This window comes from Pectinophora gossypiella, chromosome 18 (assembly GCF_024362695.1).
Source record: "Pectinophora gossypiella chromosome 18, ilPecGoss1.1, whole genome shotgun sequence".
NCBI classification, from domain to species: Eukaryota; Metazoa; Arthropoda; class Insecta; order Lepidoptera; family Gelechiidae; genus Pectinophora; species Pectinophora gossypiella.
Window position 1 is genome coordinate 375,006 of NC_065421.1, and position 20,401 is coordinate 395,406.

General features: G+C 39.8%; 1 protein-coding gene across 2 annotated transcripts in view; it reads left to right on the top strand.

Moving 5' to 3' along the window:
• LOC126375247 (serine/threonine-protein kinase D1) overlaps positions 1-20,401 on the top strand; it is a 101,421-nt gene that overhangs the window by 70,652 nt on the left and 10,368 nt on the right. The window contains exons 2-9 of one of the 2 annotated variants that reach the window (XM_050022159.1): positions 8,113-8,284; positions 9,083-9,227; positions 9,780-9,923; positions 10,634-10,670; positions 10,731-10,791; positions 15,424-15,700; positions 16,180-16,292; positions 19,355-19,440. In XM_050022159.1, coding sequence (XP_049878116.1) covers positions 8,162-8,284; positions 9,083-9,227; positions 9,780-9,923; positions 10,634-10,670; positions 10,731-10,791; positions 15,424-15,700; positions 16,180-16,292; positions 19,355-19,440 — 986 coding nt within the window. In that variant the 5' untranslated portion in view covers positions 8,113-8,161. Of the gene's footprint in view, positions 1-8,112; positions 8,285-9,082; positions 9,228-9,779; positions 9,924-10,633; positions 10,792-15,423; positions 15,701-16,179; positions 16,293-19,354; positions 19,441-20,401 lie in introns of both variants that reach the window. The other variant, XM_050022158.1, reaches the window with a different exon arrangement.

Sequence of the window (20,401 nt, forward strand, 5' to 3'; positions counted from 1 at the left end):
GATTTAAAAGATGTGTTGCTGTTGCAGTTTCTTGTCATTTCTTCTCCTCAGCCATAACACCTTGCGAAATGACGTAAATTCAAAAATGTTATATTGACCTTCAACAAGTTTATCCATGATAATTGCGTTGAATAAATGATTCTGATTTCTGTATGTGCAAAAGCCTTATTCCGTCAGTTACGTATACTCTCATTTAGCGTATGAATGAACTATAATGGGAACCAGCCGTAAGCCCCTACACGGGCCACAGCCAATTTAACTGGAAATCAATTAAGCACAATTATACAGGGTGGCCCAGAAGTTCAGGATCAAAATGAAAAATTAGATAGAGGGGCTCATTAGCTACCAGAAATACCCCCATGTATGTTCAGCAATTATTTACGGTTTAGGAGATATGCCCCATTTTGTACCTTTTTCTAGATTTTCTGCCTTACTTCAGAAATAATCATTTTGTCGCTATCCCTTTCATAATAATTATTTTATTTTACTTCACAACTATGCCTAAGGCTGTGTACCGCTCAATCAAAGATAAATCAAAGTCAAATCAAGTATAAAAAAAAAGTTATCGGAAGTCAAAGTGAGAATTTGACCAAAATTGTTACAGTTGTTAATACTTCGCCGAAGAATAATAAACACATTGAGATTGTCATGGACCATGAAAGTATTTCTAAAAACTGCTCCATTTAATAGGCTTTTAGAAACATCCAAAAAAAGTACCCTTAATAAGGGCATAAAACTAAGTAATTAGCCCTCAAAGATTGCAAGACAGACAGATTTGAAGGAAAATTTGACATTCTCATACAATGTAGCTGCTTCTTTCTAACGTTGTTAAAGGTGCTCAAAGACACATTTTCAATTAAAAGTAAATAAAAATCACGCTTATAATCGCTAACAGGGTAGACATAGCAAAAATCCGAAGACAAAACTTGCAGTCACTTTTGGTATTCGTATTTTAATGAAGGTACATAGATTTCAAGGAAAAAGTTATCCCCAAACACTGTTGGTGATTCATACTATTAGATACTAAAATAAAATGTGTCTTTGAGCACCTTTAACAACGTTAGAAAGAAGCAGCTACATTGTATGAGAATGTCAAATTTTCCTTCAAATCTGTCTGTCTTGCAACCTTTGAGGGCTAATTACTTAGTTTTTTGCCCGTATTAAGGGTACTTTTTTTGGATGTTTCTAAAAGCCTATTAAATGGAGCAGTTTTTAGAAATACTTTTAGGGTCCATGACAATCTCATGTGTTTATTATTCTTCGGCGAAGTATTAACAACTGTAACAATTTTGGTCGAATTCTCACTTTGACTTCCGATAACTTTTTTTTTTATACTTAATTTGACTTTGATTTATCTTTGATTGAGCGGTACATAGCCTTAGGCATAGTTGTGAAGTAAAATAAAATAATTATTATGAAAGGGATAGCGACAAAATGATTATTTCTGAAGTAAGGTAGAAAATCTAGAAAAAGGTACAAAATGGGTCATATCTCCTAAACCGTAAATAATTGCTGAACATACATGGGGGTGTTTCTGATAGCTAATGAGCCCCTCTATCTAATTTTTCATTTTGATCCTGAACTTCTGGGCCACCCTGTATATGCATAATCTCTCGTCTATAGAAATCCTGAAATACTTGCCTATAAATAGGTTTTAACACTCTTATTCTTAGTACAAATATTAATTTATAACTAGCCTTGCGCCGTCGGCTCCGTCCGTGTGGCCGATACGCATTACACACGATATCGAATCTCTTAGTTTCCAGTAGGGCTAATATGCGCAATGTGATATTTTTTTTATTAAATAAAAAAAACAACCTTAAATCTAATACAATTTACTGTCCACCAAAATGGAGGGCCATTTGAACGTGGACTAGCCATCATCACTGGCGAGACGTACAAAGAAGTATTATTATCCAAAATAAACAATAAGTTGAGTGTGAGTACGCAGCGTGAGCACATCTCGTCACACACACACACCGATATAACTTACAATAACCTAATATGCGTTATACAATTCAAACTTGCAAACGGGTATCTGCAACATCGCATACCTAATATACCTCTAGGAGAAAACAGATCAAGTAAGTTGGAGTACACAACTCGACGGACGAGCAAAAACTTATACCTCATGTTTTATGTTTTTCATATAAACTCTTTTATTTTAGTTTTAACGGAGCAATTTTTTTCAGATTCTTTAAATGCAGTGGTAAACAATTCCAAATCTTCGATATAATGTATTTACTAGTACGTTGTCCGTAAAAATTAAGGTAACGAGGTACCCTTAATTTATCCATATCGACAGATCTGGTCCATTTCTTTTGTACAATCCGTTTGTAATTATGCCGTTTTGTCGATTGGTGCTAATATGTGAACCCAAATAAGTCATGTGGTTCTGTCCAAATACGAACAAAATCACGTGGTACGCGTGTTAGGGAAAAAAAAACTAACTTATTGATTTCGACAAAATTTAATCGATCGATAATTTTATCACGTTGCGCATGTTAGCCTTGCAGGATTCGTGTCCGGTTGATGGCAATAAGGTCGCCTCATATTACACGGAACTTAAACATAGTTGGCGAGTAGTGGGTGTATATACTAACGCCTCTGCCTTCTATATAATTGGTTGGTTAATGTACGTCCTTCACGGTCTCCTCCTATCAGCCTTACCAACAACCTTCGCGTTATATACCGCTTTCGCGATCCTATTATCCTTACGAGTAAAGAAATCCTTAAAATATAATGACGTATTATCGAGGGAATTATCCATCATCTCCAAAGAAATAATCATAAAATGAGTTGGCAGATACCTACGGTTTTTTACAGAATCGCCTGTCTGTCCTTCCAACCCGCGAAGGGTAAACCACATACCTCCGAAAATGCATTTCGCGGGAATGTCGGTTTTCTTACGCCGCTAAACACGTGATAATCATTTATGATCCAAACATGAATTCGAAAACAAATTCGACAATCATTGGTTTAGGCCTGTGCTGGATTCGAACCTGCGACATCAAAATGAGAGGCAACCGTCTTACCAACTGGGCTACCACGGCTTTATATACGTGGCAATCTACCAAAGCTAATAAACTGTATACTAAGTAGAGAAGCGTTATCTAGATCTAAAATGGTAGAACTTTCCGACTCAGATATTCAGAATACAACGCCCGGCTGCACGCGCCTTATCCGATGTATTACATGCGCACATTTATGGGCGTGTTTTTGTGCCATTGGCCCGGATTCCTGCAGACACCTCCTAAGTTTATTTTAAATTATACCCGTCATTTTTTTATCCGCCGAAAAGGAAAGGGACGGATGATCACAACTGTTAATTTTAATATGAATGAGGGAAAGAATGAATAACCCATAAAATAGGCATCTCGCTGATACGCAACCCGCTTGACGTGTGCTGTCAACTTAATTCTGTCCGGTTATTGGCCTATACAGGGTGTTAGTGACATCGTAACGAAAACTTTGGGGGATGATTCAGGCCATGATTCTGAGTTGATATCAAGTGGAATTTTCCGTCGCAAAAGTATGGAACGGAAAATAATTTAAATAAGCTCTAAAATTTTCATGACTTCTCCGACAGGAAATTCCACTTGATATCGACTCAGAATCATGGTCTGAATCATCCCCTTCAGTATTCGTTACAGTGTCACTAACACCCATACCTACTTGTATGGCTACTGTATGTACTAGTATGGGGTGTAAGTGACATCGTAACGAATACTGAGAGGGATGATTCAGCTGATTATTCTGAGTTAATATCAAGTGGAATTTCCATCGCAAAAGTATAGAATTGAAAATAATTTAAAAAAACTAAAAAAATAACATGAATTTTGCGACGGAAAATTCCACTTGATATTAACTCAGAATCATGGTCTGAATCATCCCTCTGAGTATTCGTTACGATGTCACTAACACCCTGTATAACATTTTGGAAGTGTTTTTAAATTTCTGCCTAAAATTGACGTGTGTCCCATAAATTTTATGCCTGTCGATTGCCCGTCTCTTTCCTTTACGGCGAATAAGGAAATGACAGGTATAATTTAAAATTAAATAGTGTATACTGGAATCACAATATGTAATATTAAGAATAGGCTTGAGATATGGTAAGAACGTACAAATAATATTATCTCGTTTATTGAACATATAGATGTACAATTGTATAACTACAATATGACTAATAGGCTAGTTTCCAACTAGTCAAATCACTTACTTTTTACTAAACGTCAAAACACGAAATTACCATGGATTTTGTATGAAAAAGCAACCTGTGACGTCATAGAAAAACGTGACAAAATGTCGCACTTATTATTACGTTCCCTTATTAAAATTCATAAATACAATCACCCAAACCGTATCCGGCGACAGCGACTCGAAATATCTATCCCGGGTCGTTGTTGTGGTGGGCTCTAATGTGGCTGGCGAAACCGAACTTCGACTTGACGGTCCGGTCACACGGCACACAATAAAGCAGGCCTGACGAATTGAGTGTGTAGTTATAGGAGGGTTTTCATAAATTAGTCAAATAGAAAAAAGAAAACGTTTTTCGTCAGTTTTAGAGCTGTCTTTATTTAGTAATCAGAATTTCATGATTTATCTTTGACCTAAGAACTTACCCAATTGCTCTAAGTACACGGCGGTCCTTGCACTAAGCTCAGCTTGTATGTACGTGCAATGTACTTAGTCATGGTTTACGCAAAATATTAATCAAATCATAAAGTTGATATCACACGAGCGTGATAGGATCGTGTTTTCATATATAATTGTTATATATAACAGTATTTATAATGGTTAATTGGCAGTTAAGCTATCACATTACGCAATGTTACCTTCACCTTTACCTTGTCAGAATTACTTTTGTTGACACTCGGTGCAGTGTGCAATCACATTGATAATGCGGCGAAAACATTATTCTGATCATTTACTCGTTTGGTGTGTGCATTCTGATCTCTCACATATAGTATACTTTTTTTCAAGTGTAGTGAATAATCAGGAAATGTGAACGTTTTAAAATCAATATCAAAAATTGTAATGAATGATATTAATAATTCAACTGTGTTCTCGCGTCTGTCTTGTCGCTTGCACTTGAAAGAAATAAAATCAGTCTGTTAAGTTCATCAGTGTGTTGGTCACAAATGTAACGAACCAGGTAAAAGAATAACACATTTTTTATTGTAAATATATTCGCGTTTGACCCCAATCTAACCTGACGATAACTGAAGATATAGCCTTTGTAATCTTTATGCAATTATTTGCAATCCTTATAATGTAACTATAGTTGTTGTTTTCTCTGCTACACGCCCAAACACCTCCACCAACCCGCATTGGGGTAGCGTGGTGGAATATGCTTCATACCCCCTCGGATTTATTGAAGGGAGTCCTATGCCCAACAGTGAGATATATCTATGAGATGATAGTGAGATATCTATATATATAGACTATTTATGATACATATTTTATGTTATTTATGTAGATTCAAACATTTCGATAACGTACGACTCAGACTTATTTGAGAGGATTAAACTTATTTTAACCTTTCGTCGAGTTCTTTTATTTAGAGACAAAAAAGGACAGCTTATAGTCACCATAAGGTTCATCATATCTGTCTAAAGACATCATATCAACAGTGGCCGCAATTTGTCTTTGATTACTTGAGAACAAAAAAAAATAGGTCTCAAATAAGTTTAGTCCTGTAAGTATATAAATGGTGTTAATATTTACTACCCCCAACCGGCGTGCGTGTATGAAACGATTGATGAATGTGGAGTAAGCAAGAGAACTGTGTCGTGATGGAATTCCATAGTCTTTTTTTTACCTTTGATGGGTTTGCTGTTAACCCCAGACTCGCCCAGAAGGTGCCTGTTCACTCTGGCACTTGAAAGCCTTCCGGGTTATATGCATTCGGAAATACAGAAGATTGCTGAGAATTCCACTCCCTAGCAGTGCGCATAATGAAGGACGATGCGAAGCGCTTTGTGCGAATAGTTAAGATATCCACCAAATAGGGATGGAACCCGGCCGTACGTCTGGAAGTCCGAAGTATATACCGCGGGCGCAGTCTATACTTACCCCGGTGAGAAATAGGCGTGAGTTTATGTATGTATCTGTTATCTGTCGACCTATAAAACTACCTCAATTCCCTCTTTGTCTCCTCTTCCTTCCTTATCTTCTCCGCTGTACTTCCGCAACACTCGCTCACTTGGTTAACGACGTTTTTTATAATTTATACGTCAACCATGTGTAACCTCTTGTCTGAACGTATAGCCGTCTGAAGGTTACCGAGGTTACAGTTACACGTGCTATAAATTTCGGCTCGTGTTGAATGACCGACTGATTGACAACCTCTATGGTAATGCAGGCATACATAACACATACGAGTACATATTGCATGTTCGCATACACACAATTTGTATCGCCCTGTCATATTGTGGTCAACGGGTTATTTTTTATATAAGGCTGTTTGAGGATGTATTATTGCTTAGGTATAATTATGGTGCTTATTCCTGCAGACGCCATCTAATTTTATTCTAAGTTATATCTGTCATTTTCTTATCCGCCGAAAAGGAAAGGGACGGGTAATCGACAGGCATAAAATTTATGGAACACACGTCAATTTTAAGCACAAATCTAAAACAACCGTTTAAAAATTTTACATTGGCCAATAACCCGACAGAATTATATTGACAGCACACGTCAAACGGTTTGCATACCAGCGAAATACCTTTTTGATTCGCCCGGGTTATTTATTCATTTACTCATCATCAGCCCATTAACGTCCCCACTGCTGGGGCACGGGCCTTCCCTATGGATGGATAGGGAGATCGGGCCTTAAACCATCACGCGGGCCCAGTGCGGATTGATGGTTATTAACGACTGCTAATGCAGCCGGGACTAGCGGCTTAACGTGCCTTCCGAAACACGGAGGAGCTCGAGATGAATACTTTTTTTTGTGGTCACCCATCCTATGACCGGCCTTTGCGAAAGTTGCTTAACTTTAACAATCGCAGATCGAGCGCGTTTACCGCTGCGCCACCGAACTCCTCCATTTACTTACTCATTAATTTACTCATTCCTCCTAAAATTAAGAGCTGTCAATCATCCGCCCCTTTTCTGAAAATGACAGGTATAACTAAAAATAAAATTAGGAGGTGTCTGCAGGACTCGGGGCCTATATATCATCAAAATGTTATTCAAGTCACTGTGCTGTGTGCTACCGGCTTGTTTCTCAAACGGCGAGCGCCGATACGCCCCGGTACCGGACCGGACTTATACCAATGAATAATTAATTTAACTAAAGTGCAATTTTCAAAATACTGGTTCGACCATTGGATGACGACACCCAGGGTCGACTCGATTTGTCAATAGCACGTTTGGTCGTCCATCTAGAAGTCATGGAATTTAAAATATTTTGTTCTGTAATGTATTCATCAAAACTTCTATTAAATGGAAAATTCAAGCGGATGTACATAAAAATGTGAATATTTTTCTTTTACAAGTGACGCTAGAATTAAGATGAATATGGTAATACTTACAACGTATTGACATGGTATAATTAATAAAAGTCACGATACATTCAACAAATTCAAATTCATAATTTGAATTTTATCAAAAATATATTTATTCAGTAGGTAAGATAGTTACACTTTGAATCGTCATTCTTTACATAACAAACGTCTCATCCGCCTAAAACTACTGCAGCTTCTCACAACTTGTATAGCCGGGGAAAAGAAGCTGCAAGGAAAACCTCGGCACAGGGCCCTAGACATCCTTTTAAAAATAAACTATGGGTACATATTAACATAATATATTTTGAAATTTTGATACGCCCGCCATCCCAAATTGGTACACCATTTTTAGACGTTTATGGAATGCATGAAGTACCTGAACGACATAGCATAAGCTCACGACTATATCCCAATGGGGGTAGTCAGAGGTACATCTAACGCAAGATCATGAGTAGTTTGTTCAACTACTTACATCTCAACGAGCTTTCTGTTAGACCAACGTTATAAGTGGAGCCATATCGTCCTCTACCTTAAATACGTAAAAGATAAATTTCAGTGATAATTAAGCAGGTTATTAAATGTACGTGTGTATTGGTTGCAGGTGTGCGTGGGAGAGGAGGCGGTAGAGGCTGCCCGGCCCGCAGCGGAGGATGGAGGACGAGGTGACGTTCCTGTTCCAGCTGGGCGTGACGCGCGACGCGGTGTCGGCGCCCGCGCACCTGCTCACGCTCGCGCACCTCAAGGAGCTCGCCGTCAAGTTCGTACATGAAAAGGTATAGGGAATTAGTACATCATACAGCCTAGTGCGAAAGAGACGTACCATAAAAATGCTGCACTTTTTTGACAGCTGTCAAACGCACCATGGTGGGAAATAGTCTATAGTTTATGTATGTATCTTAAGACTGTTCATCATCATCAATTTAAGAGCCACGCTCTTGTCGGTGTAGCATTTTCCATTCCAGTCTATCAAAGGCCAGTTCCTTGACTTCCCTATAAGACACGACGTTAACCTTTTCTTTAATCTGTTCCATGTAAGCTCTTCTTGGTCTTCCCCTTCCTCTCTTTCCTTCTATGATGTTAGAACAACTTAATTGTTAGTTGCGAATGACGATCTATCTTTAACGTTTTCAGAAGTGTAAAAATAAGACTGTTGCGTAATATACTTTGTTTTAAGTTTACGCGGTTATTATCATAATTAAAGCACATAATAACGGGTTCATACCGCGTTTAAATGGGGATATGAGACTCCCGATATTTCGACACTGTTGCAAGTGCCATGATCACGGGATGACTATAAAACGTGAGGACACGTAGTGAATTTCGTGCGAGTTCAGATGGTTCCGAACATTCCGATATCAAAAACATAAACAAGCGGCAAAGAAAGAGGGTAGACAGATATGTCTGCCCGTAGAAAATTATGGATCTACCTACTCCACTCCAATCTCATCAGTCATCCCGTGATCATGGCACTTGCAACAGTGTCGAAATATCGGGAGTCTCATATCCCCATTTAAACGCGGTAAGAACCCGTTATTATGTGCTTTAATTATGTTGCGTAATATATCCGGCAGATCCCAGACAACGGCCTGAACCGGTTGTCGGACCGCATCCTGCTGTTCCGGCACGACTACTGCTCACCCAACGTGCTGCAGCTGATCAACTGCGCCACCGACGTCACCGACGAGACCCTCGTCGAGATCGTGCTCACCGCCAACCGTCAGTTACCACATTTTTAAATTCTCCTTTTTCTCTCATGCGGGTTGTGAGGTCAATGACCGACGGCATCAACCTTGGTCAGGAAATCAGAAATCAGAATCTATTATGCAACGTAATTATCATGGATAAACTTGTTGAAGGACAATGTAACATTTTTGAATTTATATTAGCCTAGTTATGGCTGAAGAGAAGAGACAAGGTTTACTTTTGTTACTGACTGTAACGACTGTGACACGGATCATCTTACCTTCGGACAACCGGGTGATCAACCCGCAACGTCCTAACTCTTGACCAAACTAGGGACCACAAAGTGATAAGTGGTTTTTTTTAATCCAGGACCTTCGGAACGTGAGCCCAACGCTGAACCACGGAGGCCATTCGACTTATTTAGGAGGTCAAGAATTAGCAAGGGACCGACAAATCAGGAAAGAGCCAACAAAATATTAGCTCTTAAATTTTGAATAAATGAATTTAGATTTGCCTCGGATAACATTCACCACGACAATAGAACGAATCTCGATATTATTTTGACATGTGACATTGTTATTCCAGCGCTAGTATGCGACGGCGCGACGGAACTTGCGCCTGCGCCGCGGCCGCACGCGCTGGCCGTGCACTCGTACAAGGCGCCCACCTTCTGCGACTTCTGCGGGGAAATGCTCTTCGGGTTGGTCCGACAGGGACTCAAGTGCGAAGGTAACTATCATATTTCTCCCATCTATATAGTCACACTGCTAGGTACAGACCTCCATTACACCATCCTTTCCACTCCTCTGCCAACCTCATCGGTATCCGCTGTTGCAATAATGTCATCTGACCACCGAACTGTTGGTCTAGTCACTGACTCCCATGACGTCATCTAATAACTCTTCTTCATTGCTATTTAACATTTGCGCGTAGGTGTATAGCTTCCCTATGCCCAGCAGTGGGCGTCGTACGGCTGACGATGATGTATAGCTTCAATGTGGCCTTTTTACGCCACTTCTGACGCTAATTCACTTAGACTAAGCCGTTTGAACTGTTTCACATGGGGTTCTTCATAAAGCCTGTAAACATGGCCCTCAAAGGCTATGGATTCCGGCTGTTGCAAATATGCACGTGTTAGAATGACCTCTTCCTATCAAAACTCACCCGCATTCTAAGATGTTAACTCTGTAGTCGAGTATATCATACTGCCAACACAATAATACGAAAGTAATAAAATCGTCATGCTTCCGCTCAAGCTCACAGTAGGAATTCTGTGAGTTTGAGTGGAGGCATGACGTCTGTTATTTTGTTGTATTCTACAATGTTAACTCGAACTTTAATGAACTTTTGTGACCTCGACCTCGGCTAATAATCAGCTAAGAATACGTGTGTATGTCTCCAAGGATTGTTAACGAAGTGTTGTGTCGGTGTCCCCCCAGGTTGCGGGCTGAACTACCACAAGCGGTGCGCGGTGAAGGTGCCGTCCAACTGCGCGGCGCCGGCGGGCGTGACGGCGCGGCGCACGTCGGCGGCGCCGGCGCCGCGCAGCCCGTCGCGCGGCTCCACGCACAGCCACGCCTCGCACGACGACTCGCTGGTAAGACGGCTCGCCGACCTCGTCACCGGGAAGGACTAGCAAAAACACACAAATATCTCTATTCATTTGGTAACACAGTTACACTTTTAAAACACATAATAACGGGTTCTTACCGCGTTTAAAGTAGAGATATGAGACTCCCGATATTTCGACACTGTTGCAAGTGCCATGATCACGGGATGACTGATGAGTAAGCGGTAAGAACCCGTTATTATGTGTTTTAATTATAAACTTAAAACAGTTACACTTTGTATGGTATTTCCAATTATGCCGCAAATACTTGTACTGTAAAAAATAACCACAACGCTGTAGTGAATGCTACCCGAGGGAAATATAACGATATATCAAGACAATAGTCTACTCCACCTACTTGCTGCTCTAGCACGCTAAAGCTTTCATGTTGCGTCCTCTATATTGCCGAGTTGCTAGGTGTAACGTCACATTTTTTTTACGAATATGATAAGTGCGATACATAAATATAAGTCATAGTGGATGTTAAAATGACGTTTACCCAAATGTCGCCATGTTGTGACGTCACATCTTAGCAGTCTAGCTACGGAAAACTTGCAAAAGAAATAAATAAAAAACAAACTAAAAATAACACAAATCACCAACTGTATTCGTGTCACTGAATGAAACATCCGACTTTCTGAAACAAATTACTATCTACTAACTAGAAAAACATGACATTATCATAATGTTATAGAATTAACAATGTAACTATCAATATTATTTTCTCCGTAAACGTAATATTTTTATGATTATTCTTCTCCTAACTAGACCTCCAGTGGCTTGAGGTCAACTTTGTCCACTATGTGACATGCTAGCGACTTCCTGATGCGGTGCAGTTGCTAACCGAGCGAATTCAGGGTGGTTAAAATGGCCATATAGAAGCAATTCATCTAAAAAAGCATTATTGCAATTTGACATTTGGGCATACGAAAGTAAGTGCGCAATGCAAACAAATGTCAAATAGCAATATTACTTTCTTAGATGAATTGCTTTGATGTGGCCATTTTAACCCCCCAGATTTGTTAAAGTGCAAAATACTCTTTCTTTTTTCTTTTTAATATAATTAACACATGTCATACAAACATTACATACATACACACAGTATACTACACACGCATACACACTACATCCACGCTACGCATTATTCCTGCCAATTTTCTCTTAAAATTCCTTTTCTGAAACCATAATAAATTACAGAAGAATTAAAAAATATTTTAATCTATTGGCCAATTGTTTTTCGTAAGCGACCAATAATCAATGAACTAGCAATACTAATTGTTATTTACCGTCCATATTTATTTTAGTGTAAAATTGACAATAACTATGAGCGAATGGTTTATGTGTAGATATTTATATAAAAGACAAAGTTATTTCTAACTTTTCTAAGCTACATTTATAGGTATATTTTGATACAATTATTCCATTGAAGTATTGATCGAATCTCATAACATAATATTTAGAAAATGTATTTTTAATTTAGTTTCTTAAGTTTAACATCAGCATTCCATTTTTTCAGTATTTTAGAATTTTGTTTTCAATGTTGTATTATTTCAAACCGTTCACAATTTATATTTTTTTATTATAGCACAATTTATGTGATTTTAATTTAGAATTTTATTTAGGTTAATAAGTGACTAACAACTCGAATAGGGTGGTGGGTAACAATAAAGACAATTGTAACTTTCTTTTTATTTTTTAATAAATATTATTTTCTTTTTTAATTTTTGTTTTATTTTCAATACCCATCATTCTATTCGGGAGAGATTGTTCTTTACTTATATATAGTCGCTGCATAAAGGTACAAAATAAAGAATAATACTACGTATAGGACGGTAATGTCTGCCCCGCACCATTTCGTATCGGGCGCCGACCTTCCCCCCTCTGGCTGGGTCTTACTTTAGTCTTAAATGACCGTAAGCATCTAAGAAGTAAGGGGGATCGCGCGGACTGTCTTTCTCGCTCGCACATACACGTTAGGCAGCACACGGTATGAATGACATTTCTGTATGGAGTGTCCGGGCTGTGATATAGAGGTGCCTATTTTCGGTCTTTTGAACTAAATAGAGCAAGTCAATGGACTGAAATAGATTAATTTTAGCTTATAAAGGAAGTGGCAAACCGAAATGGCGACAATTTTGTATATTGGTTTTCAGATTAAAACACTCTGTTTGAAATCATATTAACTCGACGTGGCGCGTGGGTGTTCGAACTTCAAATTGTATCGTACTGAAATTTTATGATAATTATCAAACGCGATTTTAGTATTTTCAATGAAATTAAAATTAGGTACTTTGTCGTGGGCTTAGTTATAATTAGTTCGTTTATAGCATTTGGGTTGACCAGAAATAGGATTCAAATTAGATCCCGAAGGTGAATGCGGCCCGTAAAGTTGAGAAAAAGGATATAAATAAACTTGTCGTCATAGGTAACGTAAAATGCGGTAACTTTGCGCACGCGATTTAACATTTTTTCGAAATATTTTTGAAACCATTATTTTTTTATAGCCCTTAAAGAGTTTTTAACTAAAATTAACTTTATGTTGAGACGTACATGATTCTAATTCATTTAATTATTATATATTTTCGGATTTATGAGAAACCAAAGTGGGAAAGTTGTAGCCTTAAGAACCAACTTTGCCTAGCGCGATATCTCAGTAAATCAGAAATCGCTATGTTGAAGAAAAATATTCCAATCGCATAATATGCCACACTTGGTCCAAACAGTCAAATTACTTTCATTCAGATGATACTGATTTTTAAAAAAAATAATAGGCAAAGCTGTAGCAGGTTTCGTGAACTTCCCATGCTAAAGTTAGGGTTGTACAAAAATTTTATATTTTTATTTATATACACTTTTATATTCTATTATGAAAGATTACTACTTCAAGTCTCTACAAGAACAAAACCACTTTGGTTTTAATAAAATACCATTAGGTATATTTCCTTCGTAGTAAGAATATATAAAGTTTAAAACAATTAGTCTATCAAAGGCCAATTCCTTGACTTCCCTATAAGACACGACGTTAACCTTTTCTTTAATCTGTGTGTGTGTGTGTGTGTTTTTGGCCTTTGATAGACTGGAAGCGTGGCTCTTAAATTGATGATGATGAAAACAATTAGTTGTTTAAGAGTTACCCGTGGTTGTATGCCAATCCGTCCCTATACAACCACGGCTATCTCTTAAACATCACTATTTGGAAGATTGTCAGAGAAATATTTTCTTACTTTTTGGAGCGTGTTTTATGATTAAACTTAGATACGTGATTAAACTTATATTTTTATTTATATTATTTTGTGGTTTATTTATTAAGATACAATACAACATTACAACAAACAACCTCCTTGGTGTAGTGGTTAGACCATTAGGCTCACGATCTGGAGGTCCGGGTTCGATTCCCGATGGGGACATTGTCGGAATCACTTTGTGAGACTGTCCTTTGTTTGGTAAGGACTTTTCAGACTTGAATCACCTGATTGTCCGAAAAAGTAAGATGATTCCGTGCTTCGGAGGGCACGTTAAGCCGTTGGTCCCGGCTATTAGCCGTAAAACCACCTCCACCAACCCGCATTGGAGCAGCGTGGTGGAGTATGCTCCATATCCCCTCCGGTTGATTGAGGGGAGGCCTGTGCCCAGCAGTGGGACGTATATAGGCAGTTTATGTTTATTAAGATAGCCTACTTCCATTATGAGTTTCATGCAAACGTATAGCGATTCAAATGCCTGAGTTTCATTCGTTAGTGGATCGTATAATATCTTGGCAATATAATATAAATTCTTCCAGGCAACCTCAACAACACAACCCATTTTTTTATTCAATTTTTATTAACAAACACTTCGTAGTAACTCGACAAGAGCTGCGGGTTCAACTCCCGTACGAGTCAGAATTTTTCAATTTAATTGTCTCTTCAAGGCAATGTAAGAATAATTTGTTTCAGTATAACTTAATCACACACACAAAAAAAGACATGCAAAATTTGTAATACACATAGATATAAAATATATTTTTAATTTGTGATGCCTAAAGTGGTTATTACATTTGCCAATCTATTCTGTCCGATGCGTCAAGGTCGCGGGCTGGCGCATCGAGATCGTGTAAATCGACGCTATTAGACTCGTTCGAGACCGTGGTTACCATGGTTACCCATTTGCTATTACACTACACGATCCCGATCACCGAGCATTATGTAATACAAACTGGATTAAAAAAAAAGAAAGGAAAACATGAAACAATAGGACTAGGGCCCTCTGCTGGGAGGTTTTCTGGCCACGTCTTTCCCTCAGCGTTACAGATTCCGATGTGAAAGTAGTTTTACAGCTAGTTACATAATATGTAATTTAATTTTTGACGTCACTTGCGTCAGACAGTACTGCGGGGCGGAAGGCAAGAGGGAAACCACTGCCCTATTTTTCCGTAAAAAAGTAGCATGAAAAATGCTGCACCGAAGAGCGTGGCTTTTAAATTGATGATGATGATTTTTTGACGTTTAAAAAGCGCTAACTTTGTAAGAGAATTTAAAAAAATAAATATTGTTGAATTTTTTTTGACCTAGTTAACTAGTAGTTGTAATGTTTGAATATTATATGTATATGTATGTATGTGTTAACTGTGCCTATCGCCAGCTATGCGGCAGCTCGGGCAAGCGCAGCCGCTCTCCGTCGCACGCGGGCTCGTTGTGCGGCGCGGGCGGTGCGGGGGGCTCCGGCTGGGGTGCGGGCATCCCGCACACGTTCGAGGTGCACTCGTACACGCGGCCCACCGTGTGCCGCCACTGCAAGAAGCTGCTGCGCGGCCTGTTCAAGCAGGGACTGCAGTGCAAGGATTGCCACTACAACGCGCACCGCAAGTGCCTGCCGCACGTGCCCAAGGACTGCGGCGGTGAGGTGCGCGACAATCACGGTCAGTATCCCTACACACGGTGTGTGAATCCCTGGTAGCCCCGTTCGAACCCGGCTCGAACTTAAAACCAATGTTAGTTTGAATTCACGTTTAGATCAGAAATAATCGATATCACTTATATAGATTTTCAGCATCTGTGCCCGGTTAATGACAATAGACTTGAACATAGCAGCGGGTGTACTGTTACACCTCTGTCTACCCTTTCGGGGTTAGAGGCGTGATGCAATGTTACTCTCTGTGTTAATATGGAGCGCGATGTTCGTGCCTCACTCAGCAGGGTCTACAGGATACCTGAGAATACTGAGGAGTTTTATTCGGGACCTCCACCACTACCATATCATGATGCAAGTCCGGTAGCGAGGTACGAACCGGCGCTCCCCGATTCCGATTCCGATTGGGAAGCAATTCCGATTTACCACAGGATCACACTGACCATGTTTGTAAATAACTCCAAGTAATTTTACTTAATATTATTTCAGGCGAATACCAAGACAGTACATCAGGCAGCGAGTTCTCGGAGACAACAAGGCCTGATGATGAATCGGATGATGGTGGCATGGACGGCGGTGACAATGTCAGCGTGGATGACGAGGTCGGTAACGTTGATGACCATAGCGAGAATAATACACTTCTCATCAAAAAAATCGAAACACCTTGCAAGTTTACGTTTTGTCAGGATTATCAGAAAAATGTGTACATTTAGGAATAAATGTTAAATGTCGTTTAATAGTGAGTAATATGAGCTTATCAAATCTTAATGTTAATGTTCTAAATTTAAATGAATTTTTCATAGGTTTCGTATTTTGTTAAATGAGTCATTTTTATTCCGTATGGAGTATAAAGGAAATGGATAAAACAACACACGTAAATGAAAAAAAAAGCAAAAAAACGTTTATTTAATAACTTGTATTCCCTCCCCGAGCTCTAATTACTGCTTCCATACGGTTCTTCATCGATCGGATGAGAGTCACGATCACATGCTGTGGTATATTGTCCCATTCCTCTTGGATTGCATCTTGCAGCTGGCTAAGTGTTTCTGGGGCAGGATCTCTTGCTCGAATTCGTCTCTTTAATTCATCCCACAGATGTTCAATGGGATTCATGTCCGGGCTTCTTGCTGGCCATTCCATAATAGAGATATCGACTTCGATAAGATAATCTCGTACGACGCCCGCGGTGTGAGCCCTAGCATTGTCGTGCGTGAATATGAAGCCGTTGCCAATAAAATGTGCATAGGGCATCACATGAGGCTCGAGACACTCTTCGACGTACCGATGACAGTTTAGTGCAGGCAGACGTGGCCCAGACACGAAAGCAAGCTCTGTCTTACCGTCGGCGCTGATTCCTCCCCAAACCGTCCACGAACCGCCACCATAGCTGACCTTTTCTTCAATGCAGCATTGTGCATAGCGTTCTCCGTCTCTTCTGTAGACCTTGTTCCTTCCGTCGTTACCATACAGCATAATTTTACACTCATCAGAAAAGGGAACTTTGCTCCACTGTAGGTATGACCAATTTAGGTGCTCACGTGCAAAGTTAAGGCGCGCTCTTCGATGGTCTGCAGTTAATTTCGGCCCATTTGCTGACTTATGCGGTACCAGTCCACGATCCTTCAACCTTCTTCTAATTGTAGAGTCACTTACAGCCACCCTTCGTACAACACGAAGCCGCTGCTGCAGTTGAAAAGCGTTAAGGCGTCGATTTCTTAAAGAAGTTGTTACAATAAATCGATCATCTCGCTCAGAAGTGACCCGATTCCTGCCAGATCCTGAACGGCGCGTGAACAAACCAGTCTCCCGATAACGTTTATAGACTCTATGAACAGATGACAGGCTTAGATGCAGTCTTGCAGCCACAACACGCTGACTAAGGCCAGAATCCAGCAATGCCACAACTTGGGCGGCTTCTGTGGGCGAAGTATCCATACGTTTTAGAAAAAAAACCTTTTTTCAGACGTCCCAAAGTCACAGTATTGAAATAAAAAACAAAAAGTTTAAGGATAGGCGCCAATTTTTAGTTTTTAAACGCTAAATGTACTCCAACCCTGAACACACATTTGTCTCAAAACAGTGATTCATTTCGTTTATAAGATAAACAAATGAAATTCTAATTTTGAATTTAGAATTTTCGCTTATTACTGTAATGGCCAAACTGCCAGCTATACATTTATGTATTTTTTTTCATCGTATGAATTCTTTTTTGTGTTAAATTCGGACAGAAACAATGAAAACGGAAGTGTTTCGATTTTTTTGATGAGAAGTGTATTTCTTTACATACATAGGCCTCCCCTCAATCAACCGGAATTCGTGTTGGTGGAGGTGTTTTTACGGCCAATAGCCGGGACCAAAGGCTTAACGTGCCCTCCGAAGCACGGAATCATCTTACTTTTTCGGACAATCAAATGATTCAAGCCTGAAAAGTCCCTACCAAACAAAGGACAGTCTCACAAAGCGATTTCGACAATGTCCCCATCGGGAATCGAACCCGGACCTCCAGATCGTGAGCCTAACGCTCTAACCACTAGACCACGGAGGCTGTTTCTTTACTTATTGTTAATTCTTAAACATTGAACGCAACTTACCCAAGAGAGTGTGGATGGATTGTGTGAAGAAGGATTTGTGTGTGAAAGGTGTGAGTACTGTGATGACTGACAGGATGGAAGAGGCATACATGTTGAGCCGACCCCATTAAAGTAGAGCATGGGCAGGAGAATGTGTACTGTAGTGTAACCAAACGCAACGTATAGGAAAACCGAAACGCAAATAGTACAGACGGCCATGTTGACAGTTGTCATTGAATAATAAAGATATAAAAAAGGTTAACATATAATGCGTGGGTATAGACTATAGACTACGGAGTCCTCTAAAAAGACTGTAAGACAAGTCTTTATGATTTAGCGGGAAATTGGCTATTGTACGTAACGTACATGTTGTAACAAAGATTTTTCATTTTTAAAATAAACCAGTGCTTCTATCACACCCGTGTTTAATTAATATTAACAAGAGAACAGAATATACTACAAGAGAACAGAATATAGGTACTACGGAATCATGATGAAATGTTGATTGCAACCTCATTCGAGATTCACTTAATAGTAGTGAATATATTCAAAAAATGTATTCAATATCAATTTTAGTTGAACTTACTTTGGACAATAACCCAACAGAACTAAGTTGATAGCACGCGTCAAACGGGTTGTTATATCAACGAGATACCTATGTGATTCGCCCGGGTTATTCATTCATTTTAGAATTAACAGCTGTCAGTCATCCGTCCCTTTCCTTTTCGGCGGATAAGAAAATGACAGGTATAACTTAAAATAGAATTAGATGTCCGTAGGAGTAGAGGCCATTATCGAAAATATTATAAGTTAGTAAATATGATAAATTGGTGTTGGGGTTTTAATCTTCTTCTATCGTGTCGGTTGTGAAGTGGATTACCAACCCCATCAACCCTGGTATCAAGGTTACTATTAAGCCGCCAAAGGCCCCTGAAATGGCTCATGTAACGACTACTTACTTACATCAGTAAGTAGTAACCGGGACCAATAGCTTAACGTGCCTTCCGGAGCACGGGTCATCTTACTTTCGGACAATCCGGTGATCAGCCATGTTTCTTTATATAAACGTTTACTTAAAACGATTTTAAACTCAGGTGCAGCTAAGAAGACACGGGGTGGGTGAGGAGGAGGAGCCTCAGCGCGACACACTGCCGGAGCGGTCGGCGTCGCGGCCCAGCAGGTGAGTGCGGGCGGGGGGCGCTGCGGCCGTGGGCTGGCCAACGGGGGGGCGACCGTGTGTACAGTCATGAGCAATATCGTGTACAGTTAGAACCCTGTCGCACTACCATATTTGACATTTATAAAGTTAATGTGACATGGTTTCAAAGTATGTACGTTTTAGTACTCGTGACAATACAGTGTGCGGTTTGACAACTACGAACATAGTCTGCTCTCTTTCTTGCACCAATAAGTTATCAATTTATCTTAAGTACACATACTGGCCTTTCGTTCTGACTTCTGACCGTCAATCATTTTAAATTGCGAAATTCTCATTCCATTCCGCATTTCCTTTCATTTTACACTGACTCATGGGATCCCCGTCCTTCATGAGAACAACATATTATACTATTTAGATATGGCCGTGCCCTCCAATTCTGGATTTGTTTGTGAAGTCAGAACGAAAAGCCAGTATGCGCAGAGTTTGTACTCTGCTACGGTGCAGTTTTCACTAACACAGGTGCCTCGACCATTATAGGCGGCGATACGGCTTACAACCTATCACGTTGGTCTAACAGAAACCTCGGTGAGGTGTGGTCACTTAGTTCATCTTGCAACAGATGTACCTCTGACTATCCCAATTGGGATAAAGTCGTGAGCTTATGTTTGTGTTATGTCTCGTACGCGTCAAATCGCTGTATGCAATACACACGGTTGACACCTCCAAACTGCTGGCATAGAGTGCACGGTGCTGTGTTCTGTCGTCGTATCGCGGGAGGTGCTGGCTGGTGTGAAGCTATTGTTCGTTGTAACGTGTATTTTATGTATTCAATCCATAATCCATGATAGCGCAGTTTGGAGAACGCGTGTCGTACGTAATTCTCAACATCGTCCAAAGCCAAATCACAGTTAAGGCGTGTAGTGGTAAGAAACATATTTAGGACAGTTGGCGATACAGCTCACCACCAACAGAAAGCTCAGTG